Source organism: Coenobita brevimanus, chromosome 25, assembly GCF_032717465.1.
Source record: "Coenobita brevimanus isolate Jiangsu-jjx chromosome 25, ASM3271746v2, whole genome shotgun sequence".
In the NCBI taxonomy this organism is placed as follows: Eukaryota; Metazoa; Arthropoda; class Malacostraca; order Decapoda; family Coenobitidae; genus Coenobita; species Coenobita brevimanus.
Genome location: NC_136978.1, coordinates 5,957,501 through 5,980,000, shown reverse-complemented (window position 1 = coordinate 5,980,000; position 22,500 = coordinate 5,957,501). Strand labels below are relative to the sequence as shown.

Here is a 22,500-nt window from a genome sequence, read left to right as displayed (position 1 = left end):
TTCCATGCTAATGTCACTGCTTCCTTTATGTGTTTTGGCGCTGAATTTATACGATGACGGTCTAGGGGACGCCATGTGAATCTCGCCATATATATCTCCCTCTTATTTATACCTTGATGTGTGGGCTTAAGCATTTGTCCCAGCCTGTCCTAAATGTTATTGTTAGGCTGGGGTTGTGTAAGGGATAAACGTGTATTTCTCTGAGTGTTTGCTTCTGTGTCTGTCTGTCTCGATGTACTGCAGTTTCTGTCGCTCTGATTCTGTCGCTGTCTGTCTGTCTGTCTGTCTGTCTGTCTCTCTCCGCATGTATTTATATGTTCGTTCCGGTGTCTCTCTCTCTCTCTCTCTCTCAAACTTCTGAGAAAAAGTTCATTCGTTTACACACACACAAATACAGGAATGAATACACTCAATGAAGGCCTTCAGTTTCTCAGCATTAAATATGAATACACATTGATAAAACATACACAGACAAAAATGCATAAATACATACATACATACATTCATACATACATACATGCATATACAATGGATAGATTTTGAGTTGTTCCGGAATTTGTAAAACGAGAATAAATAAATACATAAATAAATATATAAATATAAATAACACAATGGTCGAGTTAAAATAGTTCCAGAAGAGAAGGATAAATAACAAAATAATAAAAATAATTACACACACACACACACACACACACACACACACACACACACACACACACACACACACACACACACTTTAAGTGAGAATGGTAGGAGACTTGAAGAAGAGGAAGTGGCCGAGAGAATGAAGTGAAGGGAAAGGAAGGAAGGGGAAGGGAATGGAAGGGTAGGATGGGAAGGGAAGGGAAGAGAAGGACGGGGAACAGAATGGATGGGGAAGAGAAGGAAATGAAAGGAAAGGAAAAGGAAGGGAAAATAAAGGAAGGAAAGGAAGGGAAAATAAGGGAAGGAAAGGAAGGGTAATGTAGGAAGGGGAAAAGGTGATGAAAAGTGGTAGGTGAGGATGAAGGAACGGGGAAGGGAGGGAAGAAGTGAGAGAGAGAGAGAGAGAGAAAGAGAGAGGAGTAAAGGATATAAAATAAAATGAAGGTAACAGTGAAGAAAAGTGTGGGTGGAGATGAAGGGAAGGCGAAGGGAGGGGGTACCGAAAGGGGGAAGGGAGGAAAGCAGGGTAAGGAGAGAGAAAGGATGTTGAGAAGTGACGAAAAGGGGTAGGTGTGGACGAAAGAAGAGGGAGGGAAGAGAGATGAAGGGAAGGGAGGGGAGAAAGGTAAGAGGAGAGGGAGGGAAGAGGGATCAAGGAAAAGAGAGTGGGAGGGGAGAGAGATGAAGGGAAGGTGAGAGGATGGAAAGAAAAGGAACATATGTGAAAGGAAGGGGTAATGAACAGGGAGGATGGAAATGAAAGGAGGAGGAAAGTAGGGGATGAAGTGTAGGGAGGAGAAAGGGAAAGGAAAGGGAATGCATTGGAAGGAGAGAGTAGGGATGAAAGACTAAGGGAAGACGAAGGGGAATGAAGGGAAAAGAAGAAGAAGGGGAACGAAGGGAAGGGAAGACGAAGGAGAAGGGAAAGGGAAGGAAGGAAGGAAGGAGGATTCTGAGAGGAAGGACAGTGGTCACAGATTTAGAGGCTGGCAAGTGTGATAAGGACCTGGCTCATATATCTGTGTGTGTGTGTGTGTGTGTGTGTGTGTGTGTGTGTGTGTGTGTGTGTGTGTGTGTGTGTGTGTGTGTGTGTGTGTGTGTGTGTGTGTGTGTGTGTGTCTGAGAGAGAGAGAGAGAGAGAGAGAGAGAAAGAGAAGTATTCGGTATAATTCTCCTCTCCTCTCACTCTCTTCCCTCTCATCTCCTTCTAAACTTCTTTCTGTTCTTCTCAATTCTGTCTTCTTCCTCTCGCTCTCTCTTTCATTTCTTTCCTCTGCTCTTTCCTTCTATTTAACATATCTCCTACTCTTCGTTTTCAAAAATTTCTTCCCATTTTTTCCTTTTATTTTCTCCTTTTCCTTTCCTTTCATTCCTTTATTATTTTATTTCGTCCAATTTCCAGTTTCCTCTCATTCCTCTTCTGTATCTCTCTGTATTTTCCGAATTTTATGTTCAGTTTCGGAAATAAATACTGTTCCACTTCAGAACGATAAATAACGAGACAGTGAGCAATACCTTTCTAAACTCATCGATTTAATCCCAGGAGCCTCACACCCTTCTCAGAATATTATGTAAAAGTTTCATAATATCTCGATTAAAAGAGAAAACAGATTGATATTATTGTTCGTAACTGTGCTCCTTTACTCGTTCACTACTCAGGGGCTCTCCATTGCACAGTTTCGTCTGGAGATGCCACGGATAAAAGTTAAAAAAAAAAAAAAAATGTCTGTGCTGAAGAGGCTAACTTAAGGAAGGCCTCTAGTACTGAAGGGGCTAATAAAAGTCTCTCTCTCTCTCTCTCTCTCTCTCTCTCTCTCCAGTCTGAAAAAGTCTCTCCTAAGCTTCATGAAATCGTCTGGAGATGGCAGGAATAAGGTAAAAACACAGGTCACCGGATGAAAATGGCAATGTATTATATCCCGTCCACATCTCATCTGCAACCACACATTTTCGATTAACTGAGGGCTCGTCTGGCAGTCAAAGGGTTAAAAAAAAAAAAAAAAAAAAAAAAAATCCCCCTCTCCCCCCCAAAAAAAAAAAAAATAAATAATAGTCCCGTAAAACCCCAATGATCCCTTTACAGCATTGTATTTTTCCAACTCATTATGCATGGGGGAAAAAGTCGCTCTCGCCATTTCGACACCCCTCTTTTTCTTTCCTCCATTTTCTTTTATCTGTTCAATCTGACCCCCTCCTTTTTTTCTTTTTTTAATCCAACTGGGGCGCCTGAAAAAGGGCTAATTCAGTTTTAATTATGGGGGACTTTTTTTTTTTTTTTTTTTAATGGATCTCTTTTCTTTACCTCTGGCTGTTGCTCGGAACTTATGCTAATTTATGTGATGGGTACGCGTCCTGTGTGAATCGTGTGTGTGTGTGTGTGTGTGTGTGTGTGTGTGTGTGTGTGTGTGTGTGTGTGTGTGTGTGTGTGTGTGTGTGTGTGTGTGTGTGTGTGTGTGTGACTTCCCAGACTAACCCACCCACCCTCCCCTAACTCTCCCCTGACTCACCCACCCACCCCTAACTCTCCCCTGACTCACCCACCCACCCCTAACTCTCCCCTGACTCACCCACCCACCCCTAACTCTCCCCTGACTCACCCAGCACCCTCAGGTATGTCGTGAAGGCCATGATGGGTTTGGTGCTGATCTGACACTCGTACAGGCCTTGGTCTCGTGGCTGCGCTGACTTGATCCGCAGCGTCCACTGGTTCGTGCCCCGCTGGTGAAGGGCCTCGTAGCGCAGGTCCGTCGTGTACGTGTAGCGACCCACCGTCAGGATTCGTAGGTCACGCCCTCTGATCCACGACACCTGACGAAGAAAAGAGAAGAGATTAAATAAGTGACTGATGAAGGACCTTGTAGCGCAGGGACTTGGGGTGGCACATCGTTAAGGATTCGCAGGTCGCGCACTCTGCTCCACGACACCTGGTAATAAATAAATAAATAAAAATGACGTGAGGAGGAATTAAATAACTGATCTCGACCTTTCGCTATTTCGTGCATCATTGATTGTGTATATGTTGCGCCCCATCGTAAAAATTCGTAGGTCACGGCCTCGAATCCAGGACACCTAGTGAAGAAAGAAGGGGAGAGAGTGTGCATTCTGAGCAAGGGATGTAAGGGATGTACTTTTCGTTTGATTCTTGCCTCCTCCTGACGCAAGGGCGGCATCAAGTTAGAAGAGAGAGAGAGAGAGAGAGAGAGAGAGAGAGAGAGAGAGAGAGAGAGAGAGAGAGAAACAGCCTTCCTTTAGTCTTGATCCTACACGGGCCACGTCTGGTTGGACAGCCTTGACACACTAAATCACAAGGCGTCCATTTTTTCGTTACATGGTTTCCACTGAACGTAGTAAGTGGTTTTCTGGAATGCACGAAACAATTTGGTCCGTCACCTAACGCACAGTCATCTGAAGGTGGAACTGCAGCGGGTGAATGGATGGTTGCTCCCCCATCTACCACACAAAAAATTATTAAACCTTTTCTTTTTTATCCTAATTGGTCAGAGGTTTACACACACACACACACACACACACACACACACACACACACACACACACACACGCACGCACGCACGCACGCGCAGCCTTCCTCTAACATATTACATTCGTCTTGGCGAGCTCATTCTGCAGTTCAAATAGGCGCCAACTTCATCTTTGCAATTGGCTAATACCCCGTGCAAACACACCTCGTCTGCCTTGTTAACTGCACAAAGTTTCTCCACACCTTAATGAACCGGGGGTCATCGTACACCGAGGTCAATAGTTCGTTTACACCCTCACGAAACTCAGATGGCACTGTTATGTTCCTGCTGGCCACAGACGGGTTTTTCTCAGCTGTAGTAGTAGTAGTAGTAGTAGTAGTTGTTGTTGTTGTTGTTGTTGTTGTAACCCCAAGTTCATCTGAAACGTGAACCCGGTGGACTGCAGGCTCAAGTTGCCCCCATCCTGCAGTCCACCAGCCTCCTTTTGGGGGATAAGGAGGGAGCTGAGAGATTCTATACCTGGGCAAAAAGGAGTCACTCAGACATATCGGTGCCACCACGTGAAGGCGTCCCTCTCCACCACCACCACCCCTTTGACAGGAGGACTTTTAAATAAAATCCTCTAAAGGTGGGAAATTCTCTCTCTCTCTCTCTCTCTCTCTCTCTCTCTCTCTCTCTCTCTCTCTCTCAAAGTAGTAACGTGTACCTATTATCTTCAGTTATGAAACCTACTCGCTAGGGATCATATTAACTTTTTAGGTCTACTCGTCCTTGTAATCCCCCCCCCCTCTCTCTCTCTCTCCCTCTCTCTCTCTCTCTCTCTCTCTCTCTCTCATATTCCCCCTGCCACACATTCCCTGCCAGACATCGTCCCAGACAAATTCAATTCTGGAATCCCCATGACGGCCATTGCTAAGACTGACGCTTATCCCTTATGCTTCCTCCAGTCCTATTCTCGTGGGCTTAGTGGATTCCCAGACGATCTCCCAGACGATTTAGGTGGCATATTACACTTTAAGCTCTCCCCTACGAGAGGTCCTGAGCTGAAGAAAATCGTCTGGAGAGAGTAAAATAAAACCAGATCACGCAACCAATCGATTATTTTACTCTGTGTAGGAGTATCGAACAGGAGGGATTAGATTGAGCGATTGGTAATTCTTTGACTACTATTAATCCTTCCTGAGCTGAATAAAACCGTCTGGAGGGAGAGAGAGCCAGATATCCATCACTCTCGCCTCCTCCAGTTGTATTCTCGTGGGTTCATTAGGTTCCCAGACGATTTTTTGGCCTATTACGATGAAGCCTTCTGTATTTCCTCTTGTTAAGGGGTTTATGATAGTATATTAACGCCCGACTCTATAGCATCAACCCCATTAATCACAGAACCTAATCTTTCTTTTTTTTTTTTTTATCGTGGTAACTTCAGACGATTTCCTTCAGCTTAGGAGAGACTCTAAATTGCGGGGATTAAATGCATCCTACCTTAACCCCTTCATTACGACGAGGAAATTCCCGTAAGCTGAATGAAATGGCGTAGCAGCGGAATAAATTGACAAAAATAATTACAATGTCTGAATGAGGAACTATGCTGAGAGAGAGAGAGAGAGAGAGTCACATTAAACTAACAAGTGAGTCAGCGTCCATAAGGAAGGAAATGGGCAAGAGTACTCCCAGCAAGAGTTACTGACCCCCCTACTGCGCTGAACCAGGCTCTTAGATAGACAGACAGACAGACAGATAGACAGATAGACTGACTGACAATGGATAGGTATGGATATGGCTACTGACTGAAAAGAACATATATAGATTGATTGATAGATGGATAGCTATAGATATATATGGGATGACTGACTGATAGGAAGACTTACTGGGATAGATAGATAGATAGAGGTATATATAAATTAAGATAGATAGACAGATACAGATGGATGAAGAGACTTATAGATTGATAGACAGATGCACTGAGGCAGATGGATAGACAGATAAAGACAGAGGTGGGGGGACGGAAAAAGAGAGACAAATAATGAGAGAGAGAGAAACGAAAGAGTACGCCCATCATGAGTTACCCACATCAAGAGTTACCCCCTACATCGCTGACGGAGGCTCTCAGCTCTTACCAGGAAGCTCTTGGCGAGGGGTCGAGAACTGGGCCGGGCTCCATCCTTAAAAAGTAGCTGGGGATATTGGATTTCAGATGGCCGTAAAAGCAATGGGGGGCCGCCTGCAGAGTTCAAAGCTCTTAGGTGGCACGGGGGAAGCTCTGGGGAACACGTTGTTATTATGACCTGCTGTGTTAGAGGGCGTTTGTTTTTAAGACTTGCTACAACCGTGCAATTTTAGCCAATTTGGAGGTTTTGAAGTTTGAGGGGTTAGGAATTAGTTTAGCCAGGACGGGGGGCATTTGTTTTTATTCCTTCTACTGCCACGCGATTTTAGTAAACTTAGGGGAGATTTTTAAAGAGTTAATGGGAATAAGTTGATGCAGGACTTCCTTTTCTTACTTCACAGCATACAATGAGTGGACTATAGGCACGAAGGCAGAAAACGGTTTTAAGCCTAGCAATGCTCTTTTTACGACATCGTTTTTGGGCTTCCTACGGTCGTACTTGCGTTTGCGGTGAGCTTTTAGGTTTCACAGTGTCCTGCTGTGGGGTGTGGCTGTACCTTCTCGTTCTGCATGTTCCTTCTTGCAACAATCAGGCAACTTTATTTACGGAAGACCTTGTGGTGAAGCGATCGATCCTTTTCGGGAACAACAGGCACCATGAAGGGTAGTTTATTCCAGTTTCCTTTAGATGAATTAATAACGGTAAAGGAAGCCCCTGTCCCCAAAGGAGCAAAGTAAAGCCTGATATTGAATTTTAGATTTCGGTAAAAGACACGAGGGACCCCCGGAGAGTTCAAAGCTCTTATGGTCCAGCGAAGCGTCGTGGACCAGGCTGTTATGAAGGCTAAAAGCAGGTTCACAGTGCCCGTGTGGCCTGAGGGAGAGAGACCGAGAATGGCCAATTGGATGCGGGTCTCACCAAAGGGAGGCTTAGTACACCGTGGCGGGCTCTGGCAGAAATTGAAGGCGCGTATTCTCCGCCAGGCCGTCCCTCACTGAATGCGGCGTCAGGCAATAGTCTCTTCAGCTCAGGGGACTCTAGGCAGGAGAGACTGAGCCCCTTATTCTCGTCTGGGCCTCCCCTCTCAGGATCCAGGGTCAGACAACAGGCAGATAGATACACAAATATCGTCAGCTTAAGATGCTCTCACACACACTTTCCTTCACGTTAATATTTAGTTGTAGGTCTGTTATTTGTGGGACGATTCTGTGCTCCATTTACTGGGCATATTGTGGATACGCCTATGTTTGTATTTTTTTTCCCTCTTTTCTTGTTTCTGAATTCTACCTCACCTCATCTTTTGGCAAACAAAGGACCAGAATAATGATGATGATGATGATGATGATATTTAAACAATCTGTCTACATAAAAAAGGCAGATATAACAAACAAGAGCATAGTAAGGTCAACTGAGCAGAACAAATCGCTAAAGAAGAGGTATCAGAAATCCTCTTAAGCTGACGAAAGGACGTCCCTTGGAAAGACTGTGGCGCGTAATCTGGTCGGTTAAGAAAGTTCCCTAACACCTTTTCCAAAGCGATTTATTTTGTTTACTGCACCTTACTATCCTCTTCTGTGTTATATAAATCCTTCCAATATCGCCTTACTCTGCATGAATGACGTACACAAGGATATTAACCACCCTTATCGAAAAATAAATCGTTAAGAAAGAGGTGTTAGGGACCTTCCACAGCCGACGAGAAAACGAGCCTCTGAGTCCAGCCCACGCCACTTCCAGGATCCAGAACTTCCAGGCGGGACGAAATGAACCCCTACAAGCGCTGACGAGGCTCCAGACTCCAGGTGTGGGGGTGAGGGGGAAAGAGGGGGAGAGAGGCGCAGGCAGGAAGATGCACCTAAATTTACCATCGTTTACTTTTGCCCGTGGTGCTGGGGGAGGGACGCCTTCACGTGGTGGCACTGATATAACCCGGTGACTCCACTGCCCGATTATACGAGCGACACCAAATTCCTTCCCTATCCCTCTAACGGAGAATGGTGGCTTGGGGTTGCAACTACTACAACTGCTACTACTACTACCACTACTACTACTACTACTACTAATGTATATGACGCTATGATGGGCCTTCATCGTCGGGTGAATTGTGAGGATAAATCGTCGTATATCGAAGTCAGGCAGGAAACGGGAGGAGAAAATTTGCACGTGGCTGAGGCTGAGGGACGATTCTCATAAAACTGCTTAGTGTATGATAATTGTGACGGCGAAACACGGCGTCTTGCTACCCGGGTCCATATGGCGTCTTACAAACTAAACTCGTAGGCCACAGTACAAAGGAATACAAAGGAGTACAAAGGAGAGAAAACAACATCAGGCCTATTGGTTCTCTCGAGGCTTTGTTATATGGTAGGTTAGATTTAGAGATATTATATGGAAATAGATAGATGGATAGATATGGATAGACACTCACTGACTGACATACAGACATTACAAACAGACAGACACATACACAAAAATTGGTAAACAGACTGATAAAGAGAAAGGAGGGGATACAAAAAATGGGCAAAGAAAGTGACAGAGAGAGAAGAAAGAGTACCGCATCAAGAGTTAACACCATCAAGAGCTACCCCATGAAGATTTACTCCCACCAACAATTACCCAATCAAGAGTTACCTCCATCAAGAGTTACCACCTACTTCTTTGACTTCAGTACAAGGACAGCAAAACAGCAAGTTGGCCAAAGTATTCACTGAGGAGTCTGAAGTTCATCCAAGTTAACATTTGAGAACGATTTACATGAAGAATATATAATGACACAAAAAAATATTACGTGCAAAATGAATCGCTAAGGAGTAGGTGTTTGGGAGCCTCCTAAGTCCACAAGATGACCCTTAGGAATAGAGCAGGAAGAGGAAGATGGAGAGAGGAGCATGTTCTCTCTCTCGCCTCAGCATCTTATCTTTCCTCTTCTTCCCAGGTGAGCATCTTTCACCTGCCCACGCTTTATTACCGCCTTACCTGGGCACTAAACACAAAGAGTAAACGCAGTCTCTCTCTCTCTCTCTCTGCCTCCGACACGGACAGATGACACAGAGACTGCTAGTGCGATACAGAGAGAGAGAGAGAGAGAGAGAGAGAGAGGATAATAACTAACTATGCTTCCGTTTCCTGCGTAACTCGTGTGACCTGCAGTTACGCCACAAGTTTGGAGATAAATTGGTGCCGGTATCCAATCATCACCTTAATATATTTACCACCTTGACTACCATAGCGTTTGTTATTTTATTCTTACACACACACACACACACACACACACACACACACACACACACACACACACACACACACACATTATTACCTCGGTTTGTTTATTTATATTTGCTGGCCTTGATGGGTGGAAATAACTGGAGGATAAATTATAACGGGGCATATAAGAGGCATGATAGATATTACATGATTTAATGTAAGTATATAACCTTGCTGACTCTTGGGTACGAATCTTCCCTTTGGAGTCTTCCCTTTGGTCACGAGTCTTCCCTTTGGTCACGAGTCTTCCCTTTGGTTACGAGTCTTCCCTTTGGTTACGAGTCTTCCTTTTGGTTACGAGTCTTCCCTTTGGTTACGAGTCTTCCCTTTGGTTACCAGTCTTCCCTTTGGTTACCAGTCTTCCCTTTAGTTACCAGTCTTCCCTTTGGTTAATATTAGCGTCAGGACCAGCACCCCATTAGAAGGAGCATGATAGGGGCAATTGGGCCGATCGTGTGTGGAAGTAGTTATTATTTCTTCACTGAGAAAACGACACAGCGGGGAATGTTCTAGCGCTGGGGAATGTTCTTAGGTCTTGAACAGCAGGGTAAAAGGAATGGAAATGCGTCACAGTAAGGAATGGAGAACAGTGTTACAGTAAGGGAAGAAAAAATGCGTCACAGTAAGGGAAGAAGGAGAAAAGCGTCACAGTAAGGGACGATGGAGAAAAGCGTCACAGTAATGGAAGAAGGAGAAAAGCGTCACAGAAAGGAAGGAAGAAAAGATCCATCCAATATATTACCACTAGGCCGGGAATCGAACCCGGGACTCTAAGGAGAGAGTCAGGCAGCATACCACTACACCACGACCAGGTAAAAGTTGCCTCACATTGTCACAATCTTGTAACCAACGTCCCTCCGCCCCAACTGTGAGCCTGAAGAGGATGAGTTAACCCCCTGGCACTCGGGCAAATAGATGCTTTTAATCTATACCAAGAACGTACGGCAAGTCAGAATGAAGAGAGAAACCTGTCCTGTACACAGGAAAAATCATCCAATATATTACCACTATAGCGTTATGATGAGAGAGAGAGAGAGAGAGAGAGAGAGAGAGCGAGCGAGCAGTAAAGAAGCAAGAGGTGAACCGTAAAGAGCTTAAGCTTTTAAAAAGAGCGTAATCCAGACGAGGGGACGGCACAAGACAACAGATTAGCTGAGTCACCCCATTAATTCCGTCCACTTTGCTATTTTATTAGTCTTAAGGGAGACTTTCCCAAATATAAGGGTTAAATAAGGGCTTACTACTACTATTACTACTACTGCTACTGCTGCTGCTGCTGCTACTACTACTACTACTACTACTACTAATGAAATGTTCTACTAAACATCCTTCCTAACTTCAAAACTGGGCTCAAAAGGAATGCCTTCATGTGGTAGCACCGCCATAGCTGGGTGGTGGAGCTGCCGGTGATACAATGGTCCTTGTGCTTTCTCCCTATCCCCCAACAGGCGGATGGTGGACTGCAGGAGAAGAGTGTGTCCAATCTGCAGTCCACCGGGTTTACCAAATAAATCAATAAATAAAAAATACTAAGAAAAACAAGGCATGGGGACACAACATGAGAACCCAGGTCAAGCCAAGCCAGGAGGACCCAAGCCAAGCCAAGTCAACCAAAGAGAACCCAATCCAAACCAAGCCAGGAGAACCCAACCCAAGTCAGGCCAAACCAAGACAACCCAAGCCAAGTCAAGCCAAACCAAGACAACCCAAGCCAAACCAAGAAAACTCAAGCCAAGCCAAGCCAGGCCAACAGGTTAGTAGCAGCGGCGCGCCATTAACTTTAAAGTCCCCCCTGGCACACTCACACCAGCCGCCTTCATTTGGCACCTCATTTGGCACTCCCCCCCATTTAACCCAAGTTCACACTCTCGCCCCAAACCTCTCTCAAGTCACCTTACACAGAATATTAGCATTTTTTCTTCTCTCTCTCTCTCTCTCTCTCTCTCTCTCTCTCTCGGCTTCCGGGTCTGCTTTTTTTTGTACGACGGCGCTTTTTTCCCTTAGATTTCGTTCTTGTTCCAACTTTTTTTTTCTTTTTTATACAGCTCGGGGGGGAGGGGACTGTCGTAAAGAAAGGGTTCGCAATTACCTCCATTAACTAACTATTGAGCTGGACGTCACATAAATATTTCGGTATATTCTCTTTCCCGCCAGACGATTTTATTCAACTGAAGGTCAAGAAAAAGCGCTGTCGTTGGTGAAGTGGAGCTGAAATTCTCCCTCCTCTTTTTGCAGTCTGCCATCTTCCTTTCGGGGGATAGAGAGGGGGGTTAATGGACGTTTGCATACCCAGTGAGCTCCCCTCTCCCCCTCATTTATATCAGTGCCACCGCATGAAGGCGCCCCTCTCCAGCACCACGCCAATCAGTAAATCCCGTCAATATAATGGTGTCTTTTTACACTTGTCTCGAAGTCCCCAAACACCTTTTCTCGATTTAGGAAAGGCCTCTCGCACTGAATGGGTTAAACAAGGTCCCCCCCACCTCCCCATGGCTGATGCTGGGTGTTGTGTGATTATTATTATTATTATTATTATTATTATTATTTGTGGTAGGTGGGGGAGCTCACCATCCACTCACTTGATGTAGTGCTGCTCTTGGGTGTCTGCCCTTTCCTCTCCTCCATCCTTCTTTCCATCCATCCTCTTCTGTCTTTCTTTCCTTCATTCTTTCCTCTTTCTTCTGCCTATGGGTGACTTTATACTCTCTCTTGTGTCTTTCCTTCATTCTTTCCTCTTCCTTCTGCCTGTGGGTGACTCTACACTGAGTGACAAGCCAAATGGTTTTCTGTACACCAGGAAACCATTTACTACGCTGGGTGGTAACCATATAACCAAATTTTGGCTCCTGTTGGTTTAGTGGGTAATAAAGGTGCTCCAGTCGGTTTGAGCCGGTGAAGGTTTATATCCAAATGGGTGGTTGGGGTTTATTGCTCCCGAAATGCCACTCAGGGATGAGTGAGACTGGTCACTCTCATCTTAAATGCCAGGACCAACTTTCCTAGCCCCGGGCTCCTACGCTCCTCATGGGGCAACATAGGATTAGATGATGGATGGATGGATGGATTATTATTATTAATATTATTACAGCTACTACTATAATTACAACTACTACTATTAATACATTTTTAACGGCTTGGAGTCCCTTAATGGTACTAGTGAGTCTGGTGTGTGTGTGTGTGTGTGTGTGTGTGTGTGTGTGTGTGTGTGTGTGTGTGTGTGTGTGTGTGTGTGTGTGTGTGTGTGTGTGTGTGTGTGTGTGTGTGTGTGTGTGTGTGTGTGTGTGTGTGTGTGTGAGAGAGAGAGAGAGAGAGAGAGAATCAAGCGTAGGGCAAGCACCAGACAAGAACAACACTGCTCAAGCCTTTACGACGCACTTCCCTGAGAGCAACATGACGCGTGTGCGTCCCCCCCCCCTCTCTCTCTCTCTCTCTCTTTACGGGGAGTCGGGGGCACATACACACCTGATTAACCCTTTCCCTATAGCGTATTTAACTGACGCTACATGAAATTATTTGACACAGGATGTTCAAAACAAGAATAACGTCATGGTCCTGAGAAAAATCATCCCTCTGGCAACAGGAGACTTCTTCGCAACACCTCTTCCTAAGCGATTTATTCTGGCTATGACACCTCAATATCCTATCGTATGTCACAGGTGCAAATTAAATCGATATTAAAAGGATATACGAGTAAATGCTATGGTGTACTGGAGAAAATACACATGTCAGACATAATTTCCAGTCAGCTATACTCCTTTTACTTTAACCTGGCCTAGAACCGCCATCTCTCCCTCCTGAATAATGAGCTGTGACAAGATTTTAACACTAGAAAATGATGCTAGTCACCAAGAAGTGCCATGAGAACGACGTACAGTACAGCCGTAGCAATATCTTCGTTCTGTCTCTGAGCTACGTGAAATAAGCCACGAAAGGATATAACTCTGGCCGAAATTAGAGTAAAAACAGAAAATATTTTTTCTTATAGAGTATACAGGGAGGGATGTCTCTGAAAGTAGGTCAGCATCGTCTATGGGTAGCAAGAACTACATTTAAAAAAAAAAGCAAGAATTACACACAAAATCAAGAATGACATTAAAAAAGGGAAGAAAGATATAAAAAAGTAATTGTGTTAAGGAGTGCTTAGTGGAGCCAGGGTAGTGTGGAGGGCAACACAACTACTAGACCCAAACTGTTGCTTCCGCCCCACTGCACTTGCTCCACACTCTCTGCTGGCCTTCTCTGCTCTCTCTGCTAGTCTTCTCCGCTCTCTCTGCTGGCCTTCTCTGCTCCCTCTGCTGTCCCTTTCTGCTTTCTCTGCTGGACTTCTCTGCACTCTCTACTGACCCTCTCTGTTCTCCCTGCCGGCTTTCCTTGCCCTCTCTACCGTCCCCCTTTGCTCTCTCCGCCGTCCTTCTCAGCTCTCTTTGCCATCCCTCCCTGCTGTCTCTGCTGGCTCTCTACTTTTCTACCGTCCCTCTCTGCTCTCTTTCTACCGTCCCTCTCTACCGTCCCCCTCTGCTCTCTTTGTTGGTCCTCCCTGCTCTCTCTCCTGTCTCGGGGCGTCTCGTTTGTACCCTCGTTTTCAGGGCAAAGCTGGACTCATCTGATTAGCAGGGGAGTTCATCTGCTCTGTCACTTCCTCTCTGTCTACCTTCACTACCCGTCACGTCGACCTCTTTATCTCTCCATGTCGACAAAAAAGTGTGAAGTAAAATTTTCGTTTGTCACTACGAATGTTCTTATTCTTTTCATTCATATTCATTCATTCATTGCCAGACGCCATGTATCCCAGACGGGGTGGCCAAGGGCTTAGAGTTAATTGTTTTACAGGGAGGGGCACTAATCCTCCACCAACCCCACTTGACACGTAGGGATGTCAACAGCATCTGGTGTTCCCAGGCGGTCACCCATCCAAGTACTAACCAGACCCAACGTTGCTTAACTTCGCTGATCGGACGGGAAGCGGTGTACTCAACGTGGTATGGCCGTTGCATCGATGATTTACGAATGTTCGGTTGCGCAAACAATGCCGGATGCACTAACAGAGACGGAAAGCACAAGAAAAAAAGGCCAAACAGGAGATGGAGAGACGAGATTGAGAAGTTTCCAGACAAAACATGACAGAGATTGACACAGTTACAAGATCCATGATGATAACTGGGGAGACATTTGTTCAGCAGTGGATGATGATGATGATGATGATGATGATGATGATGATGATGGTGGTGGTGGTGGTGGTGGTGGTGGTAAACTTAAAATGGATGATGCTGATCGTGATGGTGATGATGATGACGGCGATAATTATCTGTTGGCGGCTCGGTGGCTACAGATTCGTCCATGGATCTTCATGTACGCCAAGACTAGGGTTCGAAGCCCAATCGTGGCGGTCATTTAAGTGGATGCTGTCAACACGTCGTTTCATATGGCTGTATATGGTTCGACAGTTGATCTAGAGGTCTCGGGCGCCGCGTGACTCCGCCCCATTACTGACATCCACCGATTAAGTTCAGAATCAGTGGTTATGTCCCGATCTCAGTACAATGCATTATTTTTCACGCCAGTCCCCTCCCCATAGCGATGTACGATAAGTAATTTCCCAAACCCAGTTCCCTCCCCTTCCCATAACGATGAACGATAAGATAAGAACACTATTTTCCATAGGATAAACAGCTCCATCCATTGCAAATTTATCTGGCCGAATTTGATTTTATTATTATTATTATTATTATTATTATTATTGTTGTTGTTGGTTATTGTTGTTGTTATTATCTTGTTTTTCTTCTCTTCTCCTACTCCTTCCTTCTCTCCCTTCCCTATTTCACTCCCTACTCCCTCTTTCCATTTCTGTCTCACCTCTTCCCTCTTTCCTTTCCTTCACCGCTACACGGTATCATCCCTCCCTTTTCTCCTCTCCCTTCCCTCTTTTCTCTCCTTCCCCTGTGTCTTCCCTCCCTCTCTTCCCCTGTTTCCTCCCTCCTTTCCCCCCCACCATCCCCATCTCCATAAGTACTGGCAGGGGGGTTGGGGGGGCACAGAGTTTAGGTCAAAGTCTGGGCCTCAGAAATCGGACTTTGTAATGAGTTGAGTTTAGGAGGGCGGTAAGCAGCTGGACTCGCGGCTACTTCCACCACTGCCACCACTGCTCTTCCACCACTGCTCTTCCCCCACTGCCACCACTGCCACCACCCCTTTGACTTAATTATATAGCAGATTAGATTATTACTCTGTTTAATTAATCACATTGAGCCAGGCTACCCGATGGACGTGATTCATTAACCCGTTTAGGATAATGACGTGTTTATTTTTAGATGCGAGTTATTATAATTGGACGGGTTTGTTTTCACCTTAGAGTTTTTTTTTAATTGGAGGGGTTTGCTTTTCTCTCTCTCTCTCTCTCTCTCTCTCTCTCCATTAGTAATCACAATGAGGCACCTTTAATAATGTATATAAAAAAAAAAAGCCTTTACCGCACCAGACACAGGTAATAACAGATTTGATTATTACGCCAGCTAATTAATCCCATCCAGCCAGGTAACACAGGGATGACAGGTAATACCGAAGAGACTTACAGATAATTAACGAAACCATTTATCTAAGGGGAAAATTATGATACTATGGCGCCTTAATCCTCAGGTCATGGCAGACTTCCTTGTGAGGAGTAAATTCGTCTTGTGCCAGAGAAAAAATAAATAGGTATAAGTGTAATATTATGGTGTAGTATATTAACCAGTCCTGTTTATACAACTGAACAAACAATCAGTGACTACGTACTGTGATTCGAGTCTCTCTCTCTCTCTCTCTCTCTTCATTCCACACCACAGTCTTTCCAATGTCAATTAGTGTTGTCGAGCACGAGTAAATCTCTTCTGCCAACTTTTCCACTCCCCACCGTCTCTTTCTCTCTTTCTCTCTCTCTCTCTCTCTCACACACACACACACACACACATACACACACTTCCGTCGCAACACTTTCTGAAGGCGGTCCTGCTGTGTGTTTATGACGAGCAATGAAGGAGAAACTCTCTCTCTCTCTCTCTCTCTCTCTCTCTCTCTCCTATCTATTTATCCATCCATCCATCCGTCTATCTATGCATCTTACGAACACAAGTATTTTTCATCTTAGAACAGTTCAATCCCGAGGTACGACACTCCCCCAGCGCGCAACAGGTTTCGTAATATACCTTCTCTTGTCACCATTTGGGCACTAACAACCAATTCCACAATGAATACATACCGGAGCTGCCTCAACCACTAACACCCCTAACTTATTTTTATCCCTAAATTGGGTTTGATCTCAGGTCCGTTCAAACAGCAGTCCAACACTCTACCACTTGGCCACCAGCTCCCCTATGCAAGCTGAGAGTGAAGGAGTATGGAGATATCTAGAGGCGAAGAAGTAGTTCCATTACTGATAAGAGCATGAAGGAGCCTGAGGAGATGCGCACACACACACACACACACACACACACACACACACACACACACACAGAGTACGTATACCCATTTACATAAAACACACACAAACACACACACACACACACACACACACACGTCAGGGGTTACATAAGTGGACTAAATTCCTTTGATGTTAGGATACTGGCGGGCTCTCTCTCTCTAATACGATTTTCGCCTTACGCTACCTGACTTAGAGCTGCTTCTAGCGGTACAGGAAGCTCCCTAACACTTCCTCTTTAGCGATTTAGGCTGTCTGGTGCACCTTAATAATCTCTACCATAATGCATACTATTAATTTATTCAGTACGATTGTTATTATTATTATTTTCTTTGCTACTGACACATTTTTTTCTAACTGGAGGGTTGATTTGTCTAGTAACCAAGGAGACTCATCCCTACCTCATAATTAAGGTTTATTAAATTCTATGCAACCATGACTTAGGAGGCCCGTATTCTGTGGGACAAGAAGGCTCCCTAACACCTGTTCCTTAGCGATTTATTTTCAGAACTACTCAAAAATATCCCCTGGTTTGCCTTTTATGTCTTTTCAATATTGACATAGATGGCATGAATAACAAACAAGAATATGCAAGAGTTTATAGAGGTTGGGGGAGTGGCCTTTCTGACCACTACTTGGTGGTGGCCAGAATTAGAATGCAAGTAAGATGGAGGAATAGAAGAAGGGAAAGACAAGAGGAAGGAGTAGTTGCAAGGAGAGTGGAAAGGTTACAAGAGGATGAGAAAAAGGCAGAGTATAAGAGAGAAGTGGAGGAACGATTGGGCAAATATGAATTGGAGCAGATGGGAGACGTGGAAGGTGTGTGTAAGATATTTACAGAAGAAATATGTGCAGCATGTGATGTGGTGTGTGGAAGGAAGAGAAGACGGAGGGGGGTGCAAGGAACAGCGTGGTGGACTGAAGAGGTGAAACAGGCTGTGGCACAAAAGAAGAAAGCATACAATGAATGGATGAGAAATAGGGGCGTGGAAGAAGTTGAGAGGCAGAAGAGAGAGTTATATGTGGAAAGGAAGAGAGAGGTGAAAAGATTAGTAAGAGAGAGTAAGAAGAGAGTGGATGAGGAATTTGGAAGGAATTTGAGTGTAAAGTGGAGGGACTGTAAGAAAATGTTCTGGAGAGAAGTGAAAAGAGTAAGACAGGGTGGAAGTGAAGTTAGCAGGGGAGTGAAAGATAAACATGGTAGATTACTAGTGGAGAAGGGAGAAAAAGTGAGCAGATGGAGAGAACACTTTAAGGAATTGTTGAACGTAGAGGATGGAAGTAATGCGAGTATAAGTGGCTGGGGAATGGCTGGGAGAAGGAGGGAGGTGAGAAGACAGGTAGAAATCAGTAGGATAGAGGTTGTGGAAGCAATGAAGAAAGTTAAATCGGGGAAAGCCCCAGGAATTGATGGAGTGTGTGGTGAGATGCTGAAGCATGGGGGAGAGATAGTAGTAGAATGGATGTGGAAGATGTGCAGATTGGCCTGGGAGGAAGGTAGAGTCCCGGAGGATTGGAAGTCAGGTATAATTATTCCCTTGTACAAAGGAAAAGGGGAAAAAGAAGTGTGTGGTAATCATAGGGGCATTTGTCTTCTTAGTATAATAGGAAAAGTGTATGGTAGGATACTTATAGACAGAGTTAGAGAAAGAACAGAGAAATTAGTTGGAGAAGAACAGGGAGGCTTTAGGAAGGGAAGAGGTTGTGTAGATCAGATATTCATTCTTAGATCTTTAGTGGAAAAGTTTCTAGAGAAGGGAAAGAAGTTGTATGCGGCTTTCATGGATTTGGAGAAAGCATATGACAGGGTGGATAGACAAGGATTGTGGAAAGTGTTAAGAATATATGGAGTAGATGGGAAGTTGTTGAATGCTGTGAAGAGTATGTATGATGGTGCTAAGGCTGCAGTGCGTGTGGATGGTGAACTAAGTGAATTTTTCTCTTTGAAAGTTGGTTTGAAACAGGGATGTGTCATGTCTCCATGGTTGTTCAATCTGTACATGGATGGGGTAATAAAAGAGGTACAAGGTAGGGTAGTGGATGTTGGAGTGGCCCTGGTGAGAGAGGATAGTGTTTGGAAACTCCCTGTACTGTTGTTTGCAGATGATACTGTGTTGTTGAGTGAAGATGAAGGGGAGCTGCAAGGCTTGGTGGATGAGTTTGAGAGAGTGTGTAAGAAACGGAACCTAAAGGTGAATGTAGGGAAGAGTAAAGTGATGGTCTTTGAGAGAGGTGAAGTCAGTGAATGTATAGCGAGGTTGGATGGTGAGGAATTGGAAAATGTGAGTACGTTTAAGTATTTGGGTAGTGTGATGAGTAAGGATGGAGGTTTGGAGGGTGAAGTGCTTGAAAGGGTACAGCAGGGAAGAAAGGTTGCTGGTTCCTTGAAAGCAGTGATAAGAAACAGGGAAGTGAGCATGGAAGTAAAAAAGTTACTACATGACAGTATTGTGATACCAACTCTAACGTACGGAAGTGAAGCTTGGACGTTGTTGGAAGGACACAAGTCAAGAGTGAGAGCAGTGGAAATGAGTTATTTAAGAGGAGCTTGTGGAGTCACGTGGAGAGACAGGCTGACGAATGAGGATATAAAGGAGCGTTGTGGTGTTGATGTGGATGTGATAGGAAGCGTTGTGAGGAACACACTGAGGTGGTTTGGCCATGTGGAGAGGATGGAGGGTGAAAGACTGACGAAGAGAGTGTATGTGAGTGAGGTGGAGGGTGGAAGAGGGAGGGGGAGACCGAGGATGAGATGGAGGGATGGGGTGGAGAGGTATATGAGAGAGGGGGGTGTGAGTTGGGAGCAGGGTAGTGAAATGGCGGGGGACAGGGCGACTTGGAGGCGATTTGTTTGTGGCCACCCCAAACGGGATTGAGGCGTCTGGCAATAGATAGATAGATAGAATATAGTAAAGGAGTAGAACCAGAATAAATCGGTAAAGAAAAGGTGTTAGTAAGCCCACTGTGTGTGAGTGACCCAGTTCGTCCTATGAATACAAACAGACTACACTTCAGCACCTCTCGTAGTGAAGGGGTTAATAGTTGCTTATAGGATATTTGTATTTTTATATAACCCGGTACTGACAAAGATAGCAAAAACAGCATAACTCTCCCGCTAGTGATAAAGTTAGCATAAATAGCAGAATTCTGAGTTGGCATAAATAGCATAACTCGCCTGACAAAGTTAGCGCAAATAGTAAAACTCTCCCGGTAGTGATAAAGTTAGCATAAATAGCATAACTCTCCCGGTAGTGATAAAGTTGGAACAAATAGCATAACTCTCCCGGCAGTGACAAAGGTAGTATAAATAGCATAACTCTCCCGGTAGTGACAAAGTTAGCATAAATAGCATACCTCTCCCGGTAGTGATAAAGTTAGCATAAATAGCATAACTCTCCAGGTAGTGATAAAGTTAGCATAAATAGCATAACTCTCCCGGCAGTGACAAAGTTAGCATAAATAGCATACCTCTCCCGGTAGTGACAAAGTTAGCATAAATAGCATACCTCACAAGGCAGTACGCAGTTTGTTTATAATGTACAGGGTAAAATACTTGTAGGACAACCAAATAATCAAAAATGGAAATCAGAGAGAGAAACTAGCATATCCCTAGTATAATATTAATCCTGAGAGAGAGAGAGAGAGAGAGAGAGAGAGGCGTGAGGGTGTAAGTGGAGAGTATACACAGCCGCCAATCATATAATCACGCCAGTCAACGAGCGAGCAAATAATATGCGCATTAATGAGCTCCAACTTCATCACATGAGACGACCAGGGCACACACACCACCACCATGACGACCCCCCCCCTCTCTCTCCATGACGACCCCCCCCTTCTCTCTCTCTCTCACGACCCTAGTACCACCGAGGCTACATATACAATAATGAGGATAAGTCATACATAAATCTACAATGAAATTTCTGTAGTAGTAGTAGTAGTTGCAACCCCAGGCTCCTCTGAACGTGAACCCAGTGGACTGCAGGCTGAGGTTGCCGTCATCCTGCATTCCTTTTGAAGTAGCCTATAGGGAGTGAGTTGGGGGACGTTTGCACAACCAGGCAGAGGAGTTGCTCAGTTATACCAGTGCCACCACGTGAAGGCGTCCCTCTCCGGCACCAAGTTTCTGTCACAACTAAGGGTAACATTCCCGCGAACTTAGGACGTACAGTTTGCTAAAAAAAAAAAAAATAATAATAATAATAATAAAAGAAAATTAAAAAAATAAAAAATCCGTTCCTCACCTGCTCTTCAATAACTCGTAACACTGTATTATTCTGAATATTACAATCAACAGTCCATTAAAACTAACCACTTAACTAACCAATTACACTACACAAGCTACACCTAACTACATCCAAACTATTACAACGTTAAGAGACACTGAAGGTCACGAGGAGAAAGTAACGTATCAGAGTCAAGTACAGTAATAACTACCCCCCTGAAAAATTCTCTGTAGTGACTGAGATGCGCCTCGGTGGTGTGGTTGGTAGGGGTCTAGGGGTCATAGGATAGTTGGGTTAATATCAGTGTAGTGGCTTAGCAAAGAAAAAAAAAAGGGGGGGGGGAGAATAGATAAAAGCACTGACATACTCAAATTCGAGAGATGGGTGGATTTTTTCTGATATTAAAACGCTGCCAAGTATGTTAAGATCGACTCGTTAAAATTTACCGACTCATGGATGCGTCTCTCTCTCTCTCTCTCTCTCTCTCTCTCTCTCTCTCTCTCTCTCAATTCCAGACGATTTTTTCCATCTGAGCGAGTCACAAGAGCTTTAATATTAAATGATCTGGACTACTGAAGAATAGGCCTAGTCCCTCGTTCGTCCTGGGTCTATAAAGCGTGTTAGGCCTACAGCATTTGACTATACTATTTTTAAAACTACGATCTGTGCTGTAGAGGGGCGCCTTCATGTGGTGGCACCGACTTAACAGGGCGGTGGAGCTGCCTGGTTATACAAACTTCCCCCATCTCCCTGCCTATCTTCCCAAAGGAGGATGGTGGGCTGCAGGAGAGGGGCAACTTCATCCTGCAGTCCACCGGGTTTACATTCCGATACACCTGGAGCTACGGCCGCTAACTCTGGCCATTCATTTATACAAGGAAAGTATTGTGCAGATCTCACGCGAAAATTCTTCCAAAAATAAACAAAACTAATAACAAAAGCAAAATAACAGTAAAATAATAATAATAATAATAATAATAATAATAATAATAATAATAATAATGGAACTAATATTTGCAAGAGGAATCTATACAAGTTGATAAATACACAGACAGAGACAGACAGACACAAAACAGAAAGACAGACACAGACAGATACTACACAGAAATAAACAGACCAATACATACACCTCTAGAATTAATAGATGTTAAGTCTGTTTATAAATCTAGGTCCAACCAGGAGAGTAACCCAATATATGCAAATATATACGAAGGTGAAGCACACTATATTGGTCAAGGGTATTGGGGGGACTGTCTATCTATCTATTTATCTATCGGTGTGTCTACCTCTCCACCTATCTATTTATGTATCTATCTGTCTATCCATCT

At 44.4% G+C, this 22,500-nt stretch overlaps 1 protein-coding gene and 1 non-coding gene across 2 annotated transcripts in view; both read right to left on the bottom strand.

Moving 5' to 3' along the window:
* The window catches only part of LOC145393692 (zwei Ig domain protein zig-8-like), a 37,178-nt gene that overhangs the window by 11,040 nt on the left and 3,638 nt on the right, over nt 1-22,500 (bottom strand). Inside the window, exon 3 of the mRNA XM_080267739.1 lies at nt 3,243-3,453. Coding sequence (XP_080123865.1) covers nt 3,243-3,453 — 211 coding nt within the window. The remainder of the gene's footprint in view (nt 1-3,242; nt 3,454-22,500) is intronic.
* LOC145393920 (5S ribosomal RNA) lies at nt 14,371-14,489 on the bottom strand. Its single transcript, XR_013896272.1, has one exon. It is a non-coding gene; the product is annotated as a 5S ribosomal RNA (ribosomal RNA).